The 24,831-nt window shown below is 37.2% G+C and overlaps 1 protein-coding gene across 1 annotated transcript in view; it reads left to right on the plus strand.

The window, feature by feature from the left end:
* Positions 1 to 24,831, plus strand: part of HEATR5A (HEAT repeat containing 5A) — a 133,424-nt gene that overhangs the window by 13,913 nt on the left and 94,680 nt on the right. The window contains exons 2-10 of the mRNA XM_011994773.1: positions 3,236 to 3,435; positions 5,450 to 5,661; positions 7,161 to 7,269; positions 10,592 to 10,741; positions 11,415 to 11,589; positions 16,476 to 16,636; positions 18,127 to 18,382; positions 18,927 to 19,082; positions 21,738 to 21,988. Of these exons, the coding sequence (XP_011850163.1) occupies positions 3,310 to 3,435; positions 5,450 to 5,661; positions 7,161 to 7,269; positions 10,592 to 10,741; positions 11,415 to 11,589; positions 16,476 to 16,636; positions 18,127 to 18,382; positions 18,927 to 19,082; positions 21,738 to 21,988 (1,596 nt within the window). The 5' untranslated portion in view covers positions 3,236 to 3,309. The remainder of the gene's footprint in view (positions 1 to 3,235; positions 3,436 to 5,449; positions 5,662 to 7,160; positions 7,270 to 10,591; positions 10,742 to 11,414; positions 11,590 to 16,475; positions 16,637 to 18,126; positions 18,383 to 18,926; positions 19,083 to 21,737; positions 21,989 to 24,831) is intronic.

The following is a 24,831-nucleotide window of genomic DNA, read 5'->3' on the forward strand; positions in this document are numbered from 1 at the left end:
CACCTTGTAATCTCAATAGAAACATAAGAGAAACTAAGAGAAAAATTAGAAAAATAAGCATTCCTCAGGTATATGTAGGGTTGTGGTTATATTAAAACATATAGCAGATAACATTGACTGAATTTGTATTCATCTTCCTGATGAGGTAAGACTTCAGATAAGAGCAGCAGCCATCTCTTTGCAAAATGCCCTTGCTTATCTCATGGGTAGTGCATATGTGGAGCTCTCAGGTGCAAATATTTTAGACTTGTGAGTTTAGATGTGAGATTACCAATATGAATTGTCTACTTCTTTTAGGAGTAATTTACATAAGGAATATATTGAGGGCATTAGAGATGACTTTATGACCTGCTTATGATCTCAAGCTTTTTGCTGAATTATTTATTATCACATTGTGTTAGCTATTTTGCTTCTTGATAGATCATTTTACACCACAATATTGCTGCTGCCTAAAGAAAAAAAATGTCTCTTCAGCAAATGCTAATGACTTCTAGAAAGGGTAATTTGATTCTGAAGATAGGATTTTGACTTACCCTGGTATTAATAAGAAATTTTCTCTATGATACTGTGGTTATTTCTACCCCCCAAACAATCATAGATACTAAGTGTAAACTTGTTTTTCACCTTGTGTGTATTTAGTAGGTTTCTTCCAGAAATTATTTCTGTAGCATTTATTAACTGTATCCTTAATTGTGAATATTTTGGCTAGTTCACTTCAATAATTGAAGAAAGGAAAGGAGGGTTTTTTAAAACAAGCTAGAATTTTTGTTGCTTCAGTAAAAATGAATGTTTAACAGCATTGTTTATATTCCTTTTTTGTTGTTGTTCAAGACAGAGTCTCACTCTGTCTCCCAGTCTGGAGTGCAATGGCATGATCCTGGCTCGCTGCATCCTCTGCCTTCAGGGTTCAAGCGATTCTCCTGCCTCAATCTCCCGAGTAAGTGGGACCACAGGTGCACAACATCATGCTTGGCTAATTTTTGTATTTTTCGTAGAAATGGGGTTTCGCCTTGTTGCCCAGGCTGGTCTCGAATACCTAAGGTCAGATAATCTGCCTGCATTGGCCTCCCAAAGTGCTGGGATTACAGGTGTGAGCCACCACACCTGGCCACATTGTTTATATTCTTTGTTCTGTAAAAGTGACATTTTTGAAAATGACCTAAGATTTTCTTTCTCTTTCTTTTTTTATTTTTTTTTCTGGTGGAGAGGGTGTCCCACTGTTACCTAGGCTGCTCTCAAATTCCTGGCCTCAGCAGTTCTCCTGCCTCGGCCTCTCAAAGTACTGGGATCATAGTCATGAGCCATCACACATGGCACTGGACCCAGATTTTTTCTTTTTTTGATTTTGAGACAGGATCTCACTCTTCACCAGGCTGGAATGCAGTGGTGTGGTCATGGATTACTGAAGCCTCAACCTCTCTGGCTCAAGTGATCCTGCTATCTCAGTCTCACAGGTAGCTAGGACTACAGGCATGCACCACCATGCCTGGCTAATTTTTTAATTTTTTGTAGAGACAAGGGTCTATGTTACCCAGGCTGGTCTTGAACTCCTGAACCCAAGACTCAAGTGATCCTCCTGCCTCAGCCTCCCGAAGTGCTGGGATTACAGATGTAAGCCACTGCGCCTGGCCCTGGACCCAGATTTTTATGCACAATCTTCTTATGTTTAAATGTTAGCCCCAATGCATTGCAGGCAGTCTTGACCAACAGGGAACCAGTTTGTGACTACTGTCTTTTAAAGAGGCTCTTTTCAGTTGTATTATAATTATGATGACCTGATACTCTAAGTAATTTCAAACAGGTAAACCATTTGAAATTATGAAACAGATAAACTGTTTGGAAAAATGAAAAGCCTTTCCCATGTCTGTCATCTAATTTTCTAATACCTCTTTAGTTACTGGCTTCTCTGTAAAAGTATGAGATTTGTTTAGGGAAATGTGAGATATGTATTTTAACTATTTTAGTTAAATTAGCCATAGCATTTTATCTATATTCCTATGAAATTCCAATTAACATGTTTCTATTTAGGGACATTAGTGAATAGGAATACCCATCTTTTGTACATGCTATGGTACCTTCTATGTTCTTTAACGTTCCTGATGATAGCTGCCACTCCTGTAAGTAGTAGTAGTTTTTAATAGCCAACTTGTGTTTTATTTCTTTTCTTAAATAATTTTTTTCTACTTTTTGTTGTGCTTTTTAAAATGCAGAAAAATGAAGAGTAGTGAAATGATCACTCACATATCCACTACCTATATTCGGCTGTTAACATTTTGCCATATTTTATGGTTGAGTAAGTGGTTTAACCATTTAAAAAGTAAGTTACAGTAAAGCATGCATCTCCTAAAAATAAAAAATCTGTCTAGTAATCACAATGCCATCTTATAAATTTCTATGTTAATGTGAATATGTATATATATACATACATTTATATTTATATGCTTTTGTGCTCTGTAACAGCACTAAGGTGTACCCCAGGAGATGCCTTGAATAAGACAATAATTTTACAAACCCTGTGTCTTCTGTTGATTGTTTGCTACCACAAAATTAAGGCTACACTGGATCTAGGTCAGAGCAGATACGATCTTGATTGCTATAATTCCTGGACAATACCCATTTTAAAAAGTTTGCTCTCACAAGACTTTCAGATATAAGCCTAGTTAAGATTGGACTCTCCTAAACTCCTCACCTGAAACTACAAGCAGTGCCTTTAGTAGGCTGGGAGAACTGATGCTAATGGGCTTAAGTCCCTCTTGGATCTCCAGGTAAATGACAGGGCATGTACCTAGCTAGGCAAAGGCCCAGAGAGATGGTAAGCTTTACTATAGAATTCTAGTAGAAGGTCTGGATGTTTGGTGTCATTTTTTAATATGTACCTATTACCCATTTTAGTAAGTTACTTAAACTGCAAAGAAAACCTAACACAGAATAAACAGCTTAATCTTAAAATTTTCAAAATTTTAGTGGAATGTCTCTTCTGTTTAGCAAGTTTTTGCATACAATTGCCAATAATACTACTCTATTTTGCCTGTCTGCTTGAGTACAGAATATAAAGGTGGATTTTATGTCAGTGTTAACTAGAACATTATTGGGATTTTCCCAGATTCACCCTAGAGCAGTTATAAAAAATGTATACATTTAATTATGTTTTCACTTTTCTGTGAAAGATTTCCAATATTATGATTGCCTTCCTTTTTATTCCCCTTTTAAAATACATTATTTTCCTGTATTGCAGATTTTTATTCTTAGGTATATTGACCAAAGTTTAACGAGAAGAACTGTGACCAGCTAGGAGGATTGCTGCAAGGAATGGAATTAGCTCATAGCTTATTGCTGAATGAAGAAGCATACAATCAACTAGGTGAAGTTCAGAAGGCAAAGTTTATTTTTGAGTGGTTGAGATACTTGGAGAAGCTCTTGTTAGCAACCAGCAGGGTGGGTAAAATGACAACATGTTTTTTTAAGTGCCCATGTTTACTTCCTTTGGTTTGCTTTTCTAGTTTTTTCCAGAATAATGTAATTTAACTTTAAAATGTTAGACTTTGTTAAAACTTAATGAAACATAGTACATTTTTTGTTCCCTCATCAGAGTTTTTACTATTAGAAGTTTTCGCTATTCAGAAAAGCAGGAAGAAATTAGCTAATGTTTTTGGTATTAATTTAAAAATATATGAAACACCAACTACAAGTACTTTGTATTATCCTTCATTTTTGTTATCTTCTGCATCTGTGTTCCTCCATGTCCAGAAAGCCCTGGTAAAGTATGGTGGCTAAACAATGTAGTGGGAGTTTCACTTTAAAAAGGTAGGAAGACTTGAGGTGTATGAATTCAAGAGCCTATGGATAAACAGATTCTCCCTTAAAAGCTTATGACATGAGTATAAAAAAGGAAAACTGATCACTCATACCCTTCACGTACATTCAGCAATTAGTAACATTTTGCCATGTTTGGTTGATTAATTTACTAAGCCATTGAGGTGGCACTTCTAGCCTACATCTCCTAAAAATAAGAACATTTTTTCACATAATCACAGTACTATATGCAGTTCCAAAGTGGTACAAAAACACTACTCATGGAGACATTTAGAATTTAACAAAAGACATTTTATTTATGAATTTAAAATAATAGCATTCCAAAACACATTCTTGTTCTGAGACAACAAGGAGCTATGTGACTCTAGTTATCAAAATATTTGACAAGTTTGCTGATCTTTAAGAGAGAAAAAAAGCAACTTCTAGATTTGGGGGAAAAAATTAGCAAAAGACAAAATTCTATACACTGACAAATATTTTATTGTGGAATTTTAGGCTTCAGTGAGCACCTGAATACCATTAGCTTCATAATGATACTATGTACTCTTTATTTGGATAGCAGACAAGGAGAATGGAATAACATTATTAACATTTATATACATAAGCTTGCAAAAAGAAAATTGCATTACACTTAGGAATAGATTGAATAAAACAGGTAGCCATTACAAGGTCAGCTCTGGTTACAGATTATAGGTTACTGCTTTATGCAGCTTATATGGGGGAGGTGTAGGATTAGTAACTCAGACGCTGTACTTGAAAGTACAAATTTGGACATGCTGATGCGTACTTGTAGACCCAGTTACTTGGTAGGCTAAAGCAGGAGGATTGCTTGTGCCCAGGAATTCGAGGCTGTAGTGCAGCACTATAATTGCCCCTATGAATAGCCGTTGCACTCTACCCCAGGCAACATAGTGTGACCTTGTGTGTTAGTCCGTTCTCACACTGCTGTAAAGAACTACCTGAGACTGGGTAATTTATGAAGAAGAGAGGTTTAATTAATGCACAATTACACAAGCTTAACAGGTGTGACTGGGAGACCTCAGGAAACTTACAGTCATGGGAGAAGGTGAAGGGAAAGTGAGGACCTTCTTCACATCGTGGCAGGAAGGGTTGGGGGGAAGTGTCACACACTTTTAAACCATCAGATCTTGTGAGAACTCACTCACTGTCACAAGAACAGCATGGGTGAAATCCACCCCCATGATCCAATCACCTTGTAGCAGGCCCCTCCCCTGACACATGGGAATTACCATTCAGCATGAGATTTGGGTGGGGACACAGAGCCAAACCATATCACATTGTCTCTATGAAAAATAATGATACAAATTTCCTCTACCTTTCAAACAAAAGAAGATTTAGAATACATAGAGCCCTTATATTTGTTAACAGAGATTACAGTATAATGTGGTTTGGAATTTTTGGAGGGTTTTTTTGGAGTTATTAGCAGAGCAACAAACTACCTGTTTAGTGTGGCATAATGACCACACTACCAACTTATTTGTAACTTCCAGTCAAAATAAGTTTGTATTTTTCTAGAGCCTTTTTAGTTCTTAAATATTTGAAAGAAAAATTATGTTAGAGGATTACATATAATTATATTGACTTTGAAGTGTCTTTGTGTTATCTTTCTTTCTAGAATGATGTAAGGGAGAAACAGAAGACTCTTGTTGAACAGCTCCTGTCTTTGTTGAACAACTCCCCAGGGCCTCCTACCCGCAAACTCCTTGCTAAGAATCTAGCCATACTTTATAGTATTGGAGACACATTCTCCGTTTACGAGGCAATCGATAAATGTAATGATCTTATTCGTAGCAAAGATGATTCTCCAAGTTACCTTCCTACTAAGCTGTAAGTGAAACATTAAAACAGAACAGGAAACAAAATATTGCTTCCTGTTGTATTTTTATGAAGTACCCATAGTACTTGACAATTACTTTGAAACTGAATACAAACTCAGTTTTACTCATTTTAAGAAACTAACACTTCATGTTAGTTACTGAGAAACAATTCTACAAATACTTTAGACATATTTGAAGTCTAGATTTGAGATTGAAAACATCTTCCTAAAAAAAATTTTAGCAGTTGAATATTTAAGAAAGATATTTTAAATTCTTCACATTTTTGGATGCTTTTGCAATTTATTCATTCTTGGTTATGAAAATTGATAATAAATATCATGTAGAAAAGTATTTGCTAAGATCCTGAAAAGAACAGCCTAGTTTCTCTGTAGGATTTAGTTCATTTTATCACCTGTTATCTTTAAAAAGGCAATGAGCCACGTAGTATTTCTTTTTTTCTTTTTTTTTTGAGACAGAACCTCTCTGTCACCGAGGCTGGGGTGCAGTGGCGTGATCTCGGCTCACTGCAACCTCCGCCTCCTGGGTTCGAGCAATTCCCCTGTCTTAGCCTCTCAAGTAGCTGGGACTACAGGCACGCACCACCACTTTGAGCTAATTTTTGTATTTTTAGTAGATACGGCATTTTACCATGTTGACCAGGCTGGTCTCAAACTCCCAACCTCAAGTGATCCACCCGCCTTGGCCTCCCGAAGTATTGGGATTATAGGCATGAGCCATTGCGCCCAGCCACCATGTCATAATTCTATAGAAGTTTTTGTTGCTCTAATTTTTACTTATAACAGAATGTATTCCCCCATAAAGTTTTCAGATTTCAAACTTGATGAGAACATTATTTCTTGTTTTTATTTTTGTCTTTAAGCTTAACTATTATCTAATATGTAGCTGAGTTCTGTTGAAATATTTTGTAGAATTTTGTAACAAAGTTGAGGGTGTGTAATCTTTGGGCTGAGTAGTAATCACAGATTGATACATCCTTATTATTGAAAGTATAATCATATTCACCTAAGTGTCATGCCTTAAGATTTAACCACAGAATAGATTCTTAGAAATTTTATCCTTTCAAAGTAAAATTTAAAATAGTAACTTTTTCAACAAGTGATGCCGGTATAACTGTATGTCCACATGCAAAAGAATGAATTTGGACCCTTCTATTACACCATGTATAAAAAAATTAACCCAAAATTGATCATAGATGTAAGTGTAACAGCTAAAACTATAAAACTCGTAAGAAAAAACATAGGGGTAAATCTTTGTGACCTTGTTTTTGGCAGCGTTTCTTAGGTATAGCATCAAAAAGCACAACTGACAAAAAATAGATAAGACTTCATCACAGTTAATACATTTGTGTTTCAAAGGATAATACAAAGAAAGTAAAAAGACAACCAAGAGAATGGGGAAATTTTTCAATAGTTATCCTTACATATTCTAAGATATTTTTATTCCTATTGTTTCAGCTGTGACTAATTTCTAATTTAAATGTTGTTTCAGTGCTGCTGTGGTATGTTTGGGTTCCTTGTACAAGAAGTTGGGTAGAATACTGGGTAACACCTTTACTGATACGGTGGGGAATATTCTTAAGGCTGTGAAGAGTGCAGAGGTAAGTAATTACAAGTTTAGCCAAAGAATGAAAATACAGCATTTTATTGGTTTATGCTTTCCTGAGCAAATAAAAGAACTTTACATATGACAAGCATATGTAGATATGAATATAAATATACCTATAAATTAAATATTTCTAGATGATGCACAATATGTACTCTGTATATTGAATTCCTGTCAGAAAAATAGTAAAGCAGTAGAATTTCTTGTATTCATATAAATCCAAGTGGGTGAAAACTAATGTATTCCACTTATAGGCCCATCCCTGCTCTCTCCTCTTACTCCATCTTTTCTATTTGATAGTACTTACTGGTGCCAGTGCAACTGCTTGTCACTAGGGACTACATAGTTGATAAACACTGTATACCTTATGGATAGATGAGTTACTATACTAGCATCAGAAGGTAGTAAGGAATATAATCTGAGGGGAAAGAGTGTAGAGGATGTGTGACCAGATCCAGATGACCTTTTAATTGCCAAGGGAGTATATTTTCAACTGAATCCTCATTGAAATATTTGTGTCACTTACTACTCTGGAACACCCCTTGTTTTTGAGACTGTCTCTTCATTTGACTTTAAGAAACTAAGATACTGTAATCTCTTGCCAACTGTGGTTTTACTGGTTTTGAAATGAAAGCATTTATATGTTTGTTTAGCAAAAGGTTTAAATCTGTGGTCCCTAATATGTAAGGACAACTTAGCACCTTTAAATATAAAAACATGGACATGGTAGTTTGCACCTGTAATCTCAGCTACTTGAGAGGCTGAGACGGGAGGATCACTTAAAGCCAGGAGTTTGAGACCACCCTGGGCAACAATGGAAGACTCTGTCTCTACAAAATCATAAATTAGTTGCAGTATGGTGGTGAGCACCTGTAGTTCTAGCCCCTCAGAAGACTGAGGCAGGAGGATCACTTGAGCCCAGGAGTTCAAGGCTGTAGTGAGCTATGGTCATGCCACTGGATGGCATCCTAGGTGACAGAGCAAGACCCTCTTTTTTTTTTTTTTTGTGAGACGGAGTCTGGCTGTGTTGTCCAGGCTGGAGTGCAGTGGCACGATCTCAGCTCACTACAACCTCCACTTCCTGGGCTCCAGCAATTCTCCTGCCTCAGCCTCCCGAGTAGCTGGCATTATAGGCACGTGCCACCACGCCCAGCAAATTTTTTGTATTTTTAGTAGAGACAGGGTTTCACCATGTTCACCAGGCTATTCTTGAACTCCTGACCTCAAGTGATCCAGCTGCCTCAGCCTCCCAAAGTGCTAGGATTACAGACATGAGCCACCATGCCCGGCCCAACACCATGTCTCTTAAAAAATATTTATTAGAAAAAATAAATCTAAAAACATCACACTGGTTACTCTTGTTACTTTATTTACAAAAATCTAGAAAACAGCTCTGAAGTAATTTATAGAAATGTTGGACAGTCACACACACATTTTTTAAAAATGTAGCAAGGCAAAACAAGGGAAAATTCCAATTAAAAAAATGGGTAAATTTTAAGAAGAATGTAGCTGATTCAAGAACTTTAAGAAGTGAAGACTCTAACGTAAAACTGGTGAGAAAATTTGCTCATCAGATCACTTCTCAGCAATAGTTTCCCAAAAGATTGGAGAAAATGATTAAGGAGAACAGATTTTTATAACATCTATAAATCTAGTTTTATTTAAAAGCAGATATCTGTAAGAAATTTTATTTATTGAGATACAGCCATTTTAAACTTTCTTCCTCCTAATTCCACTGGTTAAGCTATAACACTTTTTAGGCCCCTTGGTTAATAGAGGATTACTCTATAGTTATGAAAATGTTTTAAGTTACTGTTAAGTATTTTGTTGCTCCCCTATTTTTAAAATTTTTTTAGCTAACGTCCTTGAGCCGTATTCCCTACTTTTGATCTTTGATTTAGTTGATCAGGTATCACAACATTTCAGAGATATCCACACCCACCAGTGATACACAACATTTGGAACTGGAATAAAAGAAAAGTTCGGAAGATTCTCATTGGCACCATTTTATTATGTTCACCTATGACTTTGAAGTGCCTTTAAACAAAGATGAATTAATAATATTACTATGAAGTGATTCTTGATGCTGATCTTTGTCTTCCTCCAACTCCAACTTATCTACCTTCAGTGGCCTTAACTTCCTGGGATATAGATATGATTTGAGGCATTTAGTAAAACATTAATAAAATAAGCGACTACTTTTTTTTTTTTTTTTTAAGACAGGGTCTGGCTCTGTCACCCAGGCTGGAGTTCAGTGGTGCAATCTGCACTCACTGCACTCTCTGCCTCCCACTGTACCCTCTACCTCCCACTGCACCCTCTGCTTCCGAGGCTCAAGCCATCCTCCCACCTCAGCCTCTCGAGTAGCTGAGACTACAGGTGTGCTCTACCATGCTCCCACCTCAGCTTCCTGAGTAGCTGGGACTAGAGATGTGCACCAACACGCCTGGCTAAAATTTGTATTTTTTTAGAGTTATGGTTTTACCGTGTTGCCCAGGCTGGTTGTGAAGTCCTGAGCTCAAGCACTTGGCCCACCTTGGCCTCCCAAAGTGCTGAGATTACAGGTGTGAGCCACCGGGCCCAACCAAGCAGCTACTATTTCTTGACTGTTTACTGTGTGCCAGGCACTGTGTGAATGTTTACCTATGAGGTTCATCTTATCCTCATTTTATAGATGAGGAAATAAGTAAGAACAACTTAAAGTCACAAAGTTACTGAGGGTCACAGAGAAGTTCAAACCCAGGTTTTTTCAATTCTAAATCCAAGACTTTAAATTGTGAGTTATGCTATTCCAACCAATAAATAATAACAAAGTATTATAGCTACCAAATCTATTGAACATTTGTTGTATGGCTAGGCTTGTTATAAGCACTTTGCATGTATGACTCATTCATTCCTTACAACAGCCTATGAGGGATACTATTACCTCTATTTTTAGATGAAGAAACAGATTTGCCCAAGGTCCTATCTAGTAAATGGCAGACCCTGCATTTTTAATACGTTAGCTTAGACTATAACAACTATTTATTGAATGCTTAATGGCATGTAAGCTTTGGGCTAGGCACTTTTCATGTAATTTTGTTTAATCTTCACATCAACCCTGTGAAATTTGTATCATGTTGAAATCCGGTGTATACAAGTAACTTTTCAAATAATATTTCATAAAATAGTAACTTGTTTCTTGATGTCAGAATGGGTTGGTCAGTATGTATAGAAGTCTGGGTATTTCTTCAGTACCAGAGACAGATACCAGTGTTTAATCCTGTTCTTTGCTGTGGAATTATTTTTCCTATTTAATTTTTTTTTCTTTTTGGTAGTCTCAAGGCCGATATGAGATTATGCTAAGTCTGCAAAATATATTGAATGGACTAGGAGCTGCTGCTGCACCTTGTCACAGGGATGTTTATAAAGCTGCTAGATCCTGCTTAACAGATAGATCCATGGCTGTTCGTTGTGCTGCTGCGAAGGTAAAATGATCTAATAAGCAGACTTTAAAAATTAGTATGAAGAAAATTAAATCAGATTATCTTTGTGAAAGCATTAGTGAAAGCTACATTATTTTGGTAGTCAGCTAGGACTATCTCATTTTAACATACAAGGAAACCGAGACCCAGAGTTATATGAATTTCCCAAGGTTTAAATTAAGTTAGCAACACATGGTCAGAGGGTAGGAAGTTCAGGTTTCCAGAATCTTAAGTATTCATTCTACTCTACTAAAAATTTCTCCCTAATTGTGTAAATTAAAATTTACATGTGAGGTTTATGTTGTCTCAAAGTGATTTTTTGTTTTGTTTTTAATTTATACCTTCTTAACATAGTTGGTAAGATAATACAGTGAAGTTTTTTTAATGTTGGAATTATTCTCCCAGATGTTCATAGCCAACAGATTGATTCTAAAGGCATTTTTCATAACCTGTGGAGTTAGAAATGGGTCCTCCTCCCACCTCTTGTAGGTTCATTCTCTTCTATAATATAATTTTTATGACTTTTAATAAGTATTCATTATTCTTGTAATCATAATAGATACTCTGAATTTGTGTATTATTTTTTAAAACCCTGATAGTTTCTGTAACTTATATAGCTCTGAACCTGACGTTTGTATTTTATTTTTCATTAATTTCTCTTTGTCCAATTGAATAGTGTCTCCTTGAACTTCAGAATGAAGCCATCTTTATGTGGAGTACGGACCTGGACAGTGTGGCCACACTATGTTTTAAGTCCTTTGAAGGTTCCAATTATGATGTACGGATTTCTGTTTCGAAGTTACTAGGCACAATATTAGCTAAAGCTATAACTTCTAAACATCCAGGAACAGGTAAATACATGTAATTGTTTTTAAAGTATCTTCTGTAATTTTTTCCCCAGTTGATATAAACAAATATGTATAATGTTATTGCTACCCATTATAAATCAATTTCGGGCTGGGCATGGTGGCTTATGCCTGTAATCCCAGCACTTTGGGAGGCCAAGGTGGGTGGATCACCTAAGGTCACGAGTTTGAGAGCAGTCTGGCCAACGTGGTGAGACCCATCTCTACTAAAAGTGCAAAAATTAGCCGGGTGTGGTGGCACACGCCTGTAATCCCACCTACTTGGGAGGCTAAGGCAGGAGAATCACTTGGACCCAGGAGGCAGAGGTTGTAGTGAGCCGAGATTGTGCCACTGCACTCCAAAAAAAAAAAAAAAAGTTCCTTTTTTTTCTTTTCTTTTTTTTTTTTGAGATGGAGTCTTGCTCTGTCGCCCAGGCTGGAGTGCAGTGGCGCGATCTCTGCTCACTGCAAACTCTGCCTTCCAGGTTCACACCATTCTCCTGCCTCAGCCTCCTGAGTAGCTGGGACTACAGGCACCCGCCACTGCACCTGGCTAATTTTTTGTATTTTTAGTAGAGACTGAGTTTCACAGTTTTAGCCAGGATAGTCTCGATCTCCTGAGCTCGTGATCCGCCCGCCTCGGCCTCCCAAAGTGCTGGTATTACAGGCGTGAGCCACCACGCCCGGCCATTTTAAATTTTTTTTTTTAAGTAATTGTGAAGTGTTATCCAATAAACGATATGATCTAAATACTGATTTTTTTTTTTTTAAAGCAGCATGCATCTGACTACAACATATATTTGGCTTGCCATTTTTTAGGTTGGTACAATGGAGCATATAATGTAGATAATTCTAGATATTTGAAGTTTATTGTATTTGGACAGTTTTGCTTTGTCTTAGTGATTTCGTTGTTGTTGTTTTTGGAGACAGGGTCTCACTCTGCCACCCAGGGTGGAGTGCAGTGGTGCAATCACAGCATACTACTTTCTCCGTCCCAACCCCAGAATTAGCCATTTCTCTAAGGAGTTCTACTTTTGAATCTTTTTGAATAGTCAAATAGAATAGATGTTGAGTGTGAAAGAGAAGTCCAGGGTGACTTTATGAATTTTGGGCTGAAAATCCGGAAGTATACAGTTGTCATCAGCTTACATGAGCAAGTGTGCAAGTAGAGCAGGCATGTGTATGTGTCAGGGAGGAGGATCAAGCACTGCGTTTAAAACAATTTGGACCATTAAATAGACATCGAAATACAGATATCAAATAGACAGCTGGATGTGAGAGTCTGGTGTCCAGGAGAGGAGACTGGACATCAACTTCATAAATTTTAGGAATAAATTAATTTATTTATTTTAGGAATAAATTAATAGTGATTATTCAGGAATCTCTAATATAGAGATGGAATTTAAGCTATGAGATTAGATAAGATCACAAGACAGTGAGTATACATAGGGAAGAGCAGACCAGGTACTAGGTCATGAGCTTTCTCTAGGAGAACACAAGGAACCATCGAAGAAGACAGAACAGAAATTTCCAGTGAGAAGGAAGGAAAGAAAGCCAAGAAAGCATGTCTTGTGGTTTTATCCAATCTCATGCCATCTTAAAGTATTGCCATATACATTGTATCATAATTATAAATGATAATTTTACGGTGGAAAAATCTGGCAGACTTACACTGTGCAAATGTTCAAAGCTAATATCACGTATGTAGGGACAGACTGACATCACACCTGGCAGTGCTTTTTGATGTTATGCATTGAAAAGGATATAGCATTACTTACATAGTTCTCTGTCAAAAATTTGGAGGAAATACCAGACAAACTCATATCAAGGGCCATTCTATAAAACAACTGGCCATAAGTGTATTCTTCAGAAGTAAGAAAGTAATGAAGAAAATATGATGAGTCCAGGTAGATGCAGTCACGCATAGCTTAATAATAGGGACATATTCTGAGAAATGCATCATTAGGTGATTTTGTCATTGTGGCAACATCGTAGAGTGAACTTACACAAATCTAGATGATATAGCCTACTGCACACTAGGCTATATGGTATAGAGTATTGCTCTTAGGCTATACATCTCTACAGCATGTTACTATGCTGAATACTGAGAAAACTGTAATACAATGGTATTTGTGTATCTAAACATGTCTAAATATAGAAAAGGTACAGTATAAATATGATATAAAAGATAAGAAGTGGTACACACCTATAGGGCACTGACTATGAATGGAACTTATGGGACTGGAAGTTGTTCTGGGTGAGTCAGTGAGTGGCGAGTGAATGTGAAAGCCTAGGATATTACTGTATACTACTATAGATGTTACAAACACTGTATACTTAGGCTATGCTAAATTTTAAAAATGTATGTTTTTCTTTAATAATAAATTAGCCTTTGTTTACTGTAAGCTTTTTACTTTATAAACTTTTTGATTTTTAAAATTTTTGATTCCTTTGAATATTTTTATAATAACATTTAGGGGCCAGGTGCAGTGGCTCATGCTTGTAATCCCAGCACTTTGGGAGGCTGAGGCGGGTGGATTGCTTGAGGTCAGGAGTTTAAGACCAGCCTGGCCAAGATGGGAAACCCTATGTGTCTACTAAAAATGCAAAAACGGGGCGTGATGGCATATGCCGGGAGTTACAGCTGTTTGGGAGGCTGAGGCATGAGAATCACTTGAACCCTTTAACTTGGGAGGCAGAGGTTTCAGTGAGCTGAGATTGTGCCACTACACTCAAAATAATAATAACACTTAGCTTAAAACACAGATACATTGTACAACTATACAAAAACATTTTCTTTATATCCTTGTATCCTTGTTCTATAAGCTTTTTTCTTTTTTTTTTTTTTTTTTAACTTTTAAACACATACATAAGCCCAGGCCTACACAGAGTCAGAATCATCAATCTCACTGTCTTCCACCTTAATATCTTGTCCCACTGGATGGTCTTCAAGGGCAGTGACACGCATGGAGCTGTTGTCTCCTGTAATAGCGATGCCTTCTTCTGGAATACTTCCTAAAGGGCCTACCTGAAGCTGTTTTGCAGTTAACTTTTTATAAACAAGAGTATACTTTGAAATAACAGTAAAAAGTATAATAAATACATAAACCAGTAACAGTTGTTTATTATCAAGTATTACATACTTTACATAATTGCATGGTCTTTACTTTTACATGACTGGCAGTGTAGTAGGGTTGTTTACATGAACATCACCATAGACATGTGAGTAATGTGTTGGAATGTCATGAGGCAATAGGAATTTTTCAGCTCCATCATAATCTTACAGGACTATCGTCATATATGTGATCTCTGTCATTGAACAGAATGTCCTTATGTGGTACGTGACTGTATATGAAAGTTTATTATACTCTTCTTACAGCTTTTTTCTAATTTTTTTCTAATTTTTAAAAATATATATTTATGTTTGTCCAGATTCCGTTCACTCCACTTTAACCACCTTGATCCAAGTCACTATCATCTCTTGCTTACACTAATAAATCACTCCTAATGGTTTTCCCTGCTTCTACCTTTACCCCACTCTATAATCTCTCAACACAGCAGCAGCATGACAGATTACATCACTTGTCTGCTCAAGGTCCTCCACTGGCACCTCATTTCAGTCACAGCCTTATTAGAATGACCTACAAGGTCCTATATCTTCTGCCCTCTCCCCATCCTTACACTCTGACCTGTCTCCTACATACCCCCTCCACTACTCCATCCACATTGCTCTGTGTGAACTCACCTGGCATCCTATAAAGGCCTTTTTGTCGTAGCCATTTCCTCTGCCTAGAACACTTTTTCTGCAGATACCCTCATGACTAATTTCTTCCCTACATTCAAACTGTGTTAAAATGTCACCGTTTCAATGACTCTTACCCCAATACCCTATTTAAAGTCACAAACTACACTTCACTCCACCCCCGTATTCCTGACCTCATTTTGCTCTGTTTTCTGCATGGTTTTTAATCACTGTTTAATATACATAGTCATTTTTTACGTTTATTGCTGTCTCAGAATTTATGATCCACAGAGTATGGATTTTGCACTGTTCAATAATGTTTCTTCCCCAAATGCCAAGTTAGATTTTCATTTGTCTCAGATGGTTTTCTTTAGGCTAGGGAGGAGGTTTTTGTGTTCATAACTGTAACAAAAGTTTATTTCTTTGTTCTTATAGAGGGTCAGAGCTTGTGACCATTAATTTTTGAGGGAGAAATGGTTTCTTCTTTTTTTTAGGGAGATAGTCTTTATCTAGATAGTCACAGGGAGAAACCCGGCTGTGTCAAACTGAAGTCAATCTTACACATTCCTGCCTTAATTAATCTGTTAGTTATTGTAGCCTAAGAGCCAAATGAGTAGTTTTAATGAATTTAGCTTTGATTTCTTCAGAGACTGAAGGAATAGTAAAAGTTTTATTGCCAATAGAGAATTTTTAAAAATAGGACATTTACATTATATACATTTCTTTGAGAGTTGTACAGCATTTGGAAAAATAAAATTATGATTTTGGCATTTTCCATGTTTCAAAAGAATTTTCAAAGTATTGTACAGTGTTTTCATTTGTGGAGGACTAGGGCAGCCTTATTTATGTTTTTTCCCCTGTTTTAGAAGACAGCCTTTTAACTTCTTTGAGGAAAGGAAGCAATAGATCATGATCTTAGTCATAGTCTTTAAGATGTTTTGACATGCACTTCAGGGTCCATTCTGATTTGACCTCTGAACCCTTGTGTGACTTTGTGTATTACTGTGTAGACTGTTCTGCAAATTTTGCATTTTGTTTGAATTTTTAGTTTATGTTTGTTTCTATTAACATGCTGGCTTTTTGCAAATCAAGAACATGCATTAAAATTTAGTCTATAAAATATGAATCACAGTTTTGTTCTTTGTCATAGCAGCCTCACGTCAAAGCATTCGCAGAGTATCTCTGGAGGAAGTTCTGGAATTACTAGGAACAGGGTTTCTACGTGGGAGTTCAGGATTCCTTCGAGCCAGTGGAGATATGCTGAAAGGAACCAGTTCAGTCAGTAGGGATGTTCGAGTTGGAGTTACTCAGGTTAGAATCACAAATCAGTATCTAAATCTAACTCTTACTGGCCTATAATGAAAGTTTTAGTATCTGACTCCACAGAAGTGGTACTATGCAAGGTCCACACTTATGCTCTCATATCTATTAATAGATATAAATGGTAAGGCCAAAACATTTTTTTAAAGTAGGTTGCAAGTAAGAGAACCTTATTACCTATAATGTGTTTTGCGTTCCTAATAATGGAACATTTTAGTTTTCTTTGAAACAAGAACTTTTTTTGTTTCTAGCTGTTGTGCTTTCATGTATCTTGTGGTTTAACATGTTTTCCATTGTATTTGTGTGTGCTCATACAGTTCAGATTTAAGCTATTAGGTACATATTATTTAGCATGGGTGAAATAACCATTTTATATGGCTTTAACCCTCAGGGAGTACAGCATGTAGTTTACTTCAGTGCTTAAATTTTTGGTCCTAAACAAATTTTAAGAGGTAAACTCTTGGAAGAGTTATCTTACAATAAAACAAAGAGATATCTGCCTTCTTTCCTTGGATTATCTTTTTTTGCTAAACCTGTTACCATTCAAAGCAAACTTGTATTTTTGAAAAATTCACATATATTGTCATTGTTTTATACTGTATGTAGTCTCCATGAAAATATGAGCCTCCCACTATAATTGTAATTAAACTGTGTGTTTCTAAGGAACAGATTACCTAAAACTACTTTATATCTGTGGAGTAAGGGAAACTGTTAATGTTTATGAAAATAAAGAATTAAATTCCCTTAGAGTTATAATGTTGGAGCATAGTTAATTCTTATAATGTGTTTGTATGTTTAAATAGAGATTTCTTGTTCAGAATGTTAAATCTCTTGGAGCCGTTGTTCACAGAAGCCACAGACACATTTTACATATTAGCTGGGTATGCTGACTATTCTGAAACTGTAGTCTGACCAAAATAAAACAGGGAGGTAACATAAATGAAGTCTTGATTGGAAGACTGTGCACTTCAGACCAAGGCGCGGTGGCTCATGCCTGTAATCCCAGCACTTTGGGACGCCAAGGCGGGCAGATCATGAAGTCAGGAGATCAAGACTATCCTGGGTAACATGGTGAAACTCCGTCCCTACTAAAAATACAAAAAAATTAGCCAGGCATGGTGGCGGGCCCCTGTAGTCCCAGCTACTCAAGAGGTTGAGGCAGGAGAATTGCGTGAACCCAGAAGTAGAGCTTGCAGTGAGCCGATATTGCGCCACTGCATACTCCAGCCTGGGCAACAGAGCGAGACTGTGTCTCAAAAAATAAAAAAAATAAAAATAAAAATAAAAAGCCCTTCAGTTCTGGCTTAAAACAAACAAAAACAAAATGGTGCTATGTTTATATATTTCAAGTGGCTATAAATTAGGAAAGAATACAATTTATAAGGAATAAGAAAAATATTAGTAAATGCTGCATATTTTGTGAGGGAAAATACAGAATTGAAACAATTTAATATTGAAAATAAAACTCTTTTCTTTTTTAGGCTTATGTGGTATTTGTTTCAACATTAGGAGGAGCTTGGCTAGAGAAAAATTTTGCTGCCTTTCTTTCTCATATCCTAAGCCTTGTGTCACAGTCACACCCTAAAGCCACCCAAACTCAGATTGATGCCATTTGCTGTCGCCGTTGTGTTTCATTTATTCTTCGAACTACTATAGGTGGTCTTCTTGGAGAAAAGGCTCAACTTGCTGTTGTAAAGGATATTTGCCAGGCCATCTGGAAGCTAAAGAAAGTTATGGGTATGGATCTCTACTAAGACAGTTTGTTTAACAGTGCTAATGGAATTGTCCCTTTGGGAAGGCTAGACTGATATATGATACTGTATTAATACAGAAACCTTGAAGGCTGATAGAAGTTCCTCAGAATTCCCGTTGTACTTCCTGTAGAAGTTAAGATAAATTATTTTTGAAACAGTCTATCTCAGTTGCTGTACCATCTTAAGTCTACTCTCCTTATCTCGAATACTGGTAATGTTGGATATTAAATATCAGTAATGTTGAAATCATTTTTAGTTTCCCATGAGTTCTCTCTTTCAGTGCCATTTGCTAAGGGAGTAGTAAGGGATCTCTGATTGGAATGCTTGAACTAAATTGGTTATAGTAATTCATTTCTTTCTTTATTGATGCAAGTCACCATTTAAGCATTTTAGTTATTGCCTCAAGTATTTCTTATAGATCAAGTGTATGTATTAATTTTCGCCGTTACATCTTTTAACTCTTCACACCCTTTTCAATATATTTTAATACAGTGGTGATGCATAGTTAATTCTTGCATTTCTGTCAGATGCCGTAATGAGTGATGGTAATTTGGAAACCCGGGTTGGTTCCACAGATGTAGCAGCTAGCCAGCATATGCTGGTTTGTGCTTTACAAGAACTTGGAAATCTCATACACAATCTTGGCACCACAGCGGCACCTTTGCTACAGGATTCAAGTACAGGTATATCTGTTGTTTGTAACTCATTGGAATACCTTTTTTTCCCTTGAACACTAGATAACTTTGTTCCAAGGAAGGAAATCATCATATAGTTTACTTATAGATTCCGTTATAGATTTATTAGAAATGTTTTATGAAAAATTTATAATCATTATTAAAAAGATGTATATTGTTTAGTTTTTTTCTTTTGTAATTAAAGATTGTTCTGTAAGTCTCCGCCCCACCCCCCATTCTAGAGACTTATAAGATAACCTGGAAAAACTTTACAGAGAAGTAAACCTGAACTGTCTCTGCATCTGCAGTGAAAACACTAGTACGGTACAAGTAATTCAGTTCCTCAGAGGTCTTTAAAGCAGTATTTTCTTTCTTTTTTTAAGTATTTAATCACTTTATAGTAGCTTTATTCAGATATAATTCATGGCTAGGCACAGCGGCTCATGCCTATAATCCCAGCACTTTGGGAGGCCGAGGCGGGCACATCACTTGAGGTCAGGAGTTCAAGACCAGCCTGGCCAACGTGGCAAAACCCCGTCTCTACTAAAAATACAAAAATTAGCCAGGCATGGTGGCTCTTACCTGTAATCCCAGCTACTTGGGGGGCTGAGGCACGAGAATCGCTTGAGCGCCAGAGGTGGAGGTTGCAGTGAGTCGAGAGAACGCCACTGCACTCCAGCCTGGGCAACAAACAAAAGAGATGTAAATCACTTGCCATGAAGTTTACGCTTATGAGGTATACAATTCAGGGGTTTTGAGTATATTTGCTCTACTGTACAGTTACTACCACTGTCTAATTCCAGAGTCTTTTCATTACCCCCAGGAAGTTGTCATTTCCATTTCCCTTTCCCCCAGCCGCTGACCACCATGAATTTACTTTCTGTCTCTGTGAATCCACCTATTCTGGATATTTCATGTTTAAAAAAAAAAATTCATTCAATATATAGTCATAACTGACTTGCTTCTTTTTAAAATCACTTTTAAAAATCGTTTTTGAGGCCTGATATGGTGGCTCACGCCTGTAATCCCAGCACTTTAGGAGACCAAGATGGGAGAATTGCTTGAGCTGAGTTCAAGACCAGCCTGGGCAACATAATGAGAACTCCTCTCTACTAAAAATTTTTTAAAACTTAGCCAGGCACGGTGGTGTGCACCTGTAGTAGTCCCAGCTCTTTGGGAGACTGAGCCAGGAGCATCACTTAAGCCTAGGAGATTAAGGCTACAGTGAGCTATTATCATGCCACTGCATTCTATCCTGGGTGGCAGAGTGAGACCCTGTTTTAAAAAAATGCATCATCATGGCTTTTATCCTTTGTGGTACACATTTCTTTCTGAGAAACTTTACATTATATTTGTGTGTATAAGCTATTTAGATCTGGGACACTTACTTAAATAGAATTTGACATGAAGCATATGTTTCATGAAAGTTTATGTTGAATCATAGCAAATAATACCTTTTCTTTTATTGGTGGTGGCAGTCACTTCACTGTCTTTGTCGTTAGTTGATTAGTAGCCCACTGAGGACCTAGCGAAGCCTTGATTTTAACATTGTGTTCTTGTAAGAGCAACATGGTGGATAGAAAGTGTATTAATTATGTAGGCCAGGCACGGTGGCTCGTGCCTGTAATCCAGCACTTTGGAAAGATGAGGTGGGTGGGTCACTTGAGGTCGGGAGTTCAAGACCAACCTGGCCAACATAGTGAAACCTTGTCTTTACTAAAAATACAAAAATTAGCCAGGTGTAATGGCACACACTTGTGATCGCAGCTACTCAGGAGGTTGAGGCAAGAGAATCACTTAAACCCGGAAGGCGAAGGTTGCAGTGAACCAAGATTGCACCACTGCATTCCATCCTGGGTGACAGAGCAAGACTCCATCTCAAAAATAAAAAAAGTATACTAATTATGTAGATAAATGTACTAGAAGGATTAAAAAATAAAAAGGATGGGGCAGGGTATGACTTTTTTCTCTTTTTTTTTTTCAAGGCAGGGTCTCAGTCTGTCACGCAGGTTGGAGTGTAGTGGCGCAATCTCGGCTCACCACAAGCCCCGCCTCTCCGGCTCAAGTGATCCTCCCACCTCAGCCTCCCTAGTTGCTGGGACAACAGGCATGCGTCACCATGCCTGGCTAATTTTTTGTATTTTTGGTAGAGACAAGGTTTTGTCATGTTGCCCAGGCTGGTCTCAAACTCCTGAGCTCAGGTGATTCACCTGCCTTGGCCTCTCAAAGTGCTGGGATTACAGGCGTGAGCAACCACAGCTGGCTAGGGTGTGACATTTCTTTTCAAGGTGTTATTTATTGATAATTTTTAATTTTTAGTACCAAATTAATAAGCAATCTGAAGCTAAAGTAAGAGATTGGCTGATTTAGGAAGTAAAGTTTTCTTTTGTATACGGACTTAATTTAGGACAGCTTTCATGAGATATATTACTAGAAGTAATTCTTAGGTTAGAAAATTATTTTGCATAGGAATGGTGAGAAGGGAGAAAAATGAAATTAAAAGAAAAAAATTATTTATAATTATGTATTTTTCTATTATAATTTGGCTTTTGATAAAAATATATTTTATATCCATGTAGCTATGTATTCTTTTGACTATTTTATGATCAGTTGAGTTTTATCTATGTGTACCTAAGTTATCATTTGTTTATTCTGTCCTTCCAGGCCTCCTTGACAGTATCTTGTCAGTTACTCTTCATCCTAGCATTTCTGTTCGACTAGCAGCAGCTTGGTGTTTACACTGCATTGCCGTGGCATTACCCTCCTACCTAACACCACTCTTGGATCGTTGCCTTGAACGGCTTACTGGACATAAGTCTTCACCTGAAGCAGTGACTGGCTTCAGTTTTGCTGTGGCAGCTTTGTTGGGAGCAGTAAAACATTGTCCTTTAGGAATTCCTCATGGAAAAGGCAAGGTAATGATTTCATTCTCTATATATTATAACGTGGTGCTTTTTGTTAGAAGTGTTTTCACATAGTAACAGAATTTGTTACTGAATGCTTTATTTTTCTGTACATCTAGCCCTGCCATGTAAGTACATTTAAAATTTTATTGCAGAGGATAAATAGATCTGCAAAAGAAATCTTAAATAACTAAACTTAATATTTAATAATTTAGTTAGTAGTATTATTGGTGGTATTACTTTAAAAATAGTTTACATATCTTAAGATCAAGTAGATAAATAATTATGTTAATGTTCTTAGGAACCAAGATTTTCAATATAAGTAAAAAGAACTGTAACTGTAGAATTGAGATTAAGTAAAAGCCCCATACGTTAGATTCAAATTGAAATTATCAGTATGAGCTCATTTTAATTTTTTGAAAATACTTACATCCTCCTTTTGTGCAGTGAACAGGCCTAAAAGCAGTGATGACCCAGTGTCGGGGATACCCCAGTGCCCAGGTTATAGCTCTAAATACTGTTTCCAACCAAAAAGGAGTCAGGACTCCATGGAGCAATGGCTGCTTTCAGGTGTGGGGCAGGAAATGCACAACGTAAACTTGGGATATCTTGTCATGCCAGAAAGTAAGGAAGTCATCAAGGAATACTGTGTTCATTTTAAAAGGAGGTAACTTAAGGGACTCCCATTGATCAAAGACGGCATGTTATACATCAAAATTAATAATGACTACAGGAAATTAAAACATACTAGATAATATATAAAATTTCATGAGTTCATAATGATATTCAGCTTCTCCAAATTGTATTGCTACCAAAAAGTTTCATTTTCTAAGTAAATTTAGAATCCAGCACTCTCAGACAAATAAATGATACAAACCTAGTGAATAAATAACCCAGTTTTAATGTACAAAGAATTTTGAAGAGAACTAAAGAAAAATTTTAATGAAACCTAGATAATATAACTAGGCAAGCATGGTGTTTGAATTTTGCTTCTTATTTAACAGCTAGGAATTGTAAGTTGTCAGAGAACATTATTTGACGGTGAAAGCCCTTATAACCCATACCTCTCACAAATTCGTAAATATATTTGAAAAAATATATCACCATTATTCCTTTCTTTCTCATTGCCACTCTTGTGTCATTATGGAGTTTGATAGGATATCCACCACATGGTAGGCTCTGCAAAAGACCATTCCATAACTTGAGCAATTCAAAAAATATTTTGAGTATTGCCAGTGCCGTTGAAATAAGGTAGGTAACAACTTTGGAAGATGAGATTATTTATTTGAATTTATTATTTTAGTTATATTCTTAACACATCACATCTTGCTAAGCAAAGACTTGTCATTGAATGTATTTAATTAAACCTATTCTCATATCTCATTAATTCAGACAAGGTTCCCATTCCCATATTATATTTGGAATTTCTTTCCAGGAGAAGATCCACTTGTTCTGATTTGGCTAGAATGATTTGTTTTGTCCTCACTCTTTTTGAGTGCTATCCATTGACTGTATAAGCTGCAGGGAGTCCTAAATTAGTAGTAAGTTGGTTGGTTGTTTTAAAATACACTAGTCTTCCTCTTTAAAAAATTTGTATGCCAACTCATAATACTTCCTGCTTTTTCAGAGGTGATTGGTAATAGATGTTTTCTCATATTAGATGCTCTCTGGCCTTTGTAATATGTAATCATACGTTATCCGTAAATGTGAAATGTCTGGTTTTTCCTCTCTGTTGTTTATAACACTGCCTATTTCATGGACTCCTTTTTTTTGAAACAGGGTCTTGCTCTGTCACCTAGGCCAGAGTGCAGTGGTGAGATCATAGATCACTGCAGCCTCAAATGCCAGGGCTCAAGTGATCTTCCCATCTCAGCCTCCCAAGTAGCTGAAACTACAAGCGCATGCTTCCATTGCCTGGCTAATTATTTTTCTTGTGAAGATAGGGTCTCATTCTGTTGCCCAGGCTTGTCCTTTTTTTTTTTTTTTTTTTTTTCCAAAAGACATGGTCTTTCTTTATTGCCCAGACTGCAGTGCAGTGGTGTGATCCTAGCTTACTCCTAGGCTGATCTTGAACTTCTGGCCTCAATTGGTCCTCCCAGCTTAGCCTTCTGAGTCTTTGGGATTACAGGCATGAGCCACTGTGCCCAGCCTCATAGACTTTTTTACTACAACATTTTAATAAATTTCACTCTTCAGTGTGAGACTATTTTGACTACCTCTAACCACTATAGTATACTACCTCTTGGAAGACTATTATCAGCTACTGAGTTATAAAAGTAGTAGGTAGGCCGGGCGTGGTGGCTCAGGCCTGTAATCCCAGCACTTTGGGAGGCCGAGACGGGCGGATCACGAGGTCAGGAGATCGAGACCATCCTGGCTAACGGTGAAACTCAGTCTCTACTAAAAAATACAAAAAACTAGCCAGGCGCGGTGTCAAGCGCCTGTAGTCCCAGTTACTCGGGAGGCTGAGGCAGGAGAATGGCGTGAACCCAGGAGGCGGAGCTTGCAGTGAGCCGAGATCATGCTACTGCACTCCAGCCTGGGCAACAGAGTGAGACTCCATCTCAAAAAAAAAGAAAAAAAAAGTAGTATGTAGTCTTTTTTTTTTTTTTTTAGACTGAGTCTCACTCTGTCGCCCAGGCTAGAGTGCAGTGGCGTAATCTCGGCTCACTGCAAGCTCCACCTCCCAGGTTCACGCCATTCTCCTGCCTCAGCCTCCCGAGTAACTGGGACTACAGGCGCCTGACACCACACCCGGCTAATTTTTTGCATTTTTAGTAGAGACGGGGTTCCACCGTGCTAGCCAGGATGGTCTCGATCTCCTAACTTTGTGATCTACCCGCCTTAGCCTCCCA

The sequence above is a fragment of the Mandrillus leucophaeus genome, unplaced genomic scaffold, assembly GCF_000951045.1.
Source record: "Mandrillus leucophaeus isolate KB7577 unplaced genomic scaffold, Mleu.le_1.0 Scaffold460, whole genome shotgun sequence".
Lineage (NCBI taxonomy): Eukaryota > Metazoa > Chordata > Mammalia > Primates > Cercopithecidae > Mandrillus > Mandrillus leucophaeus.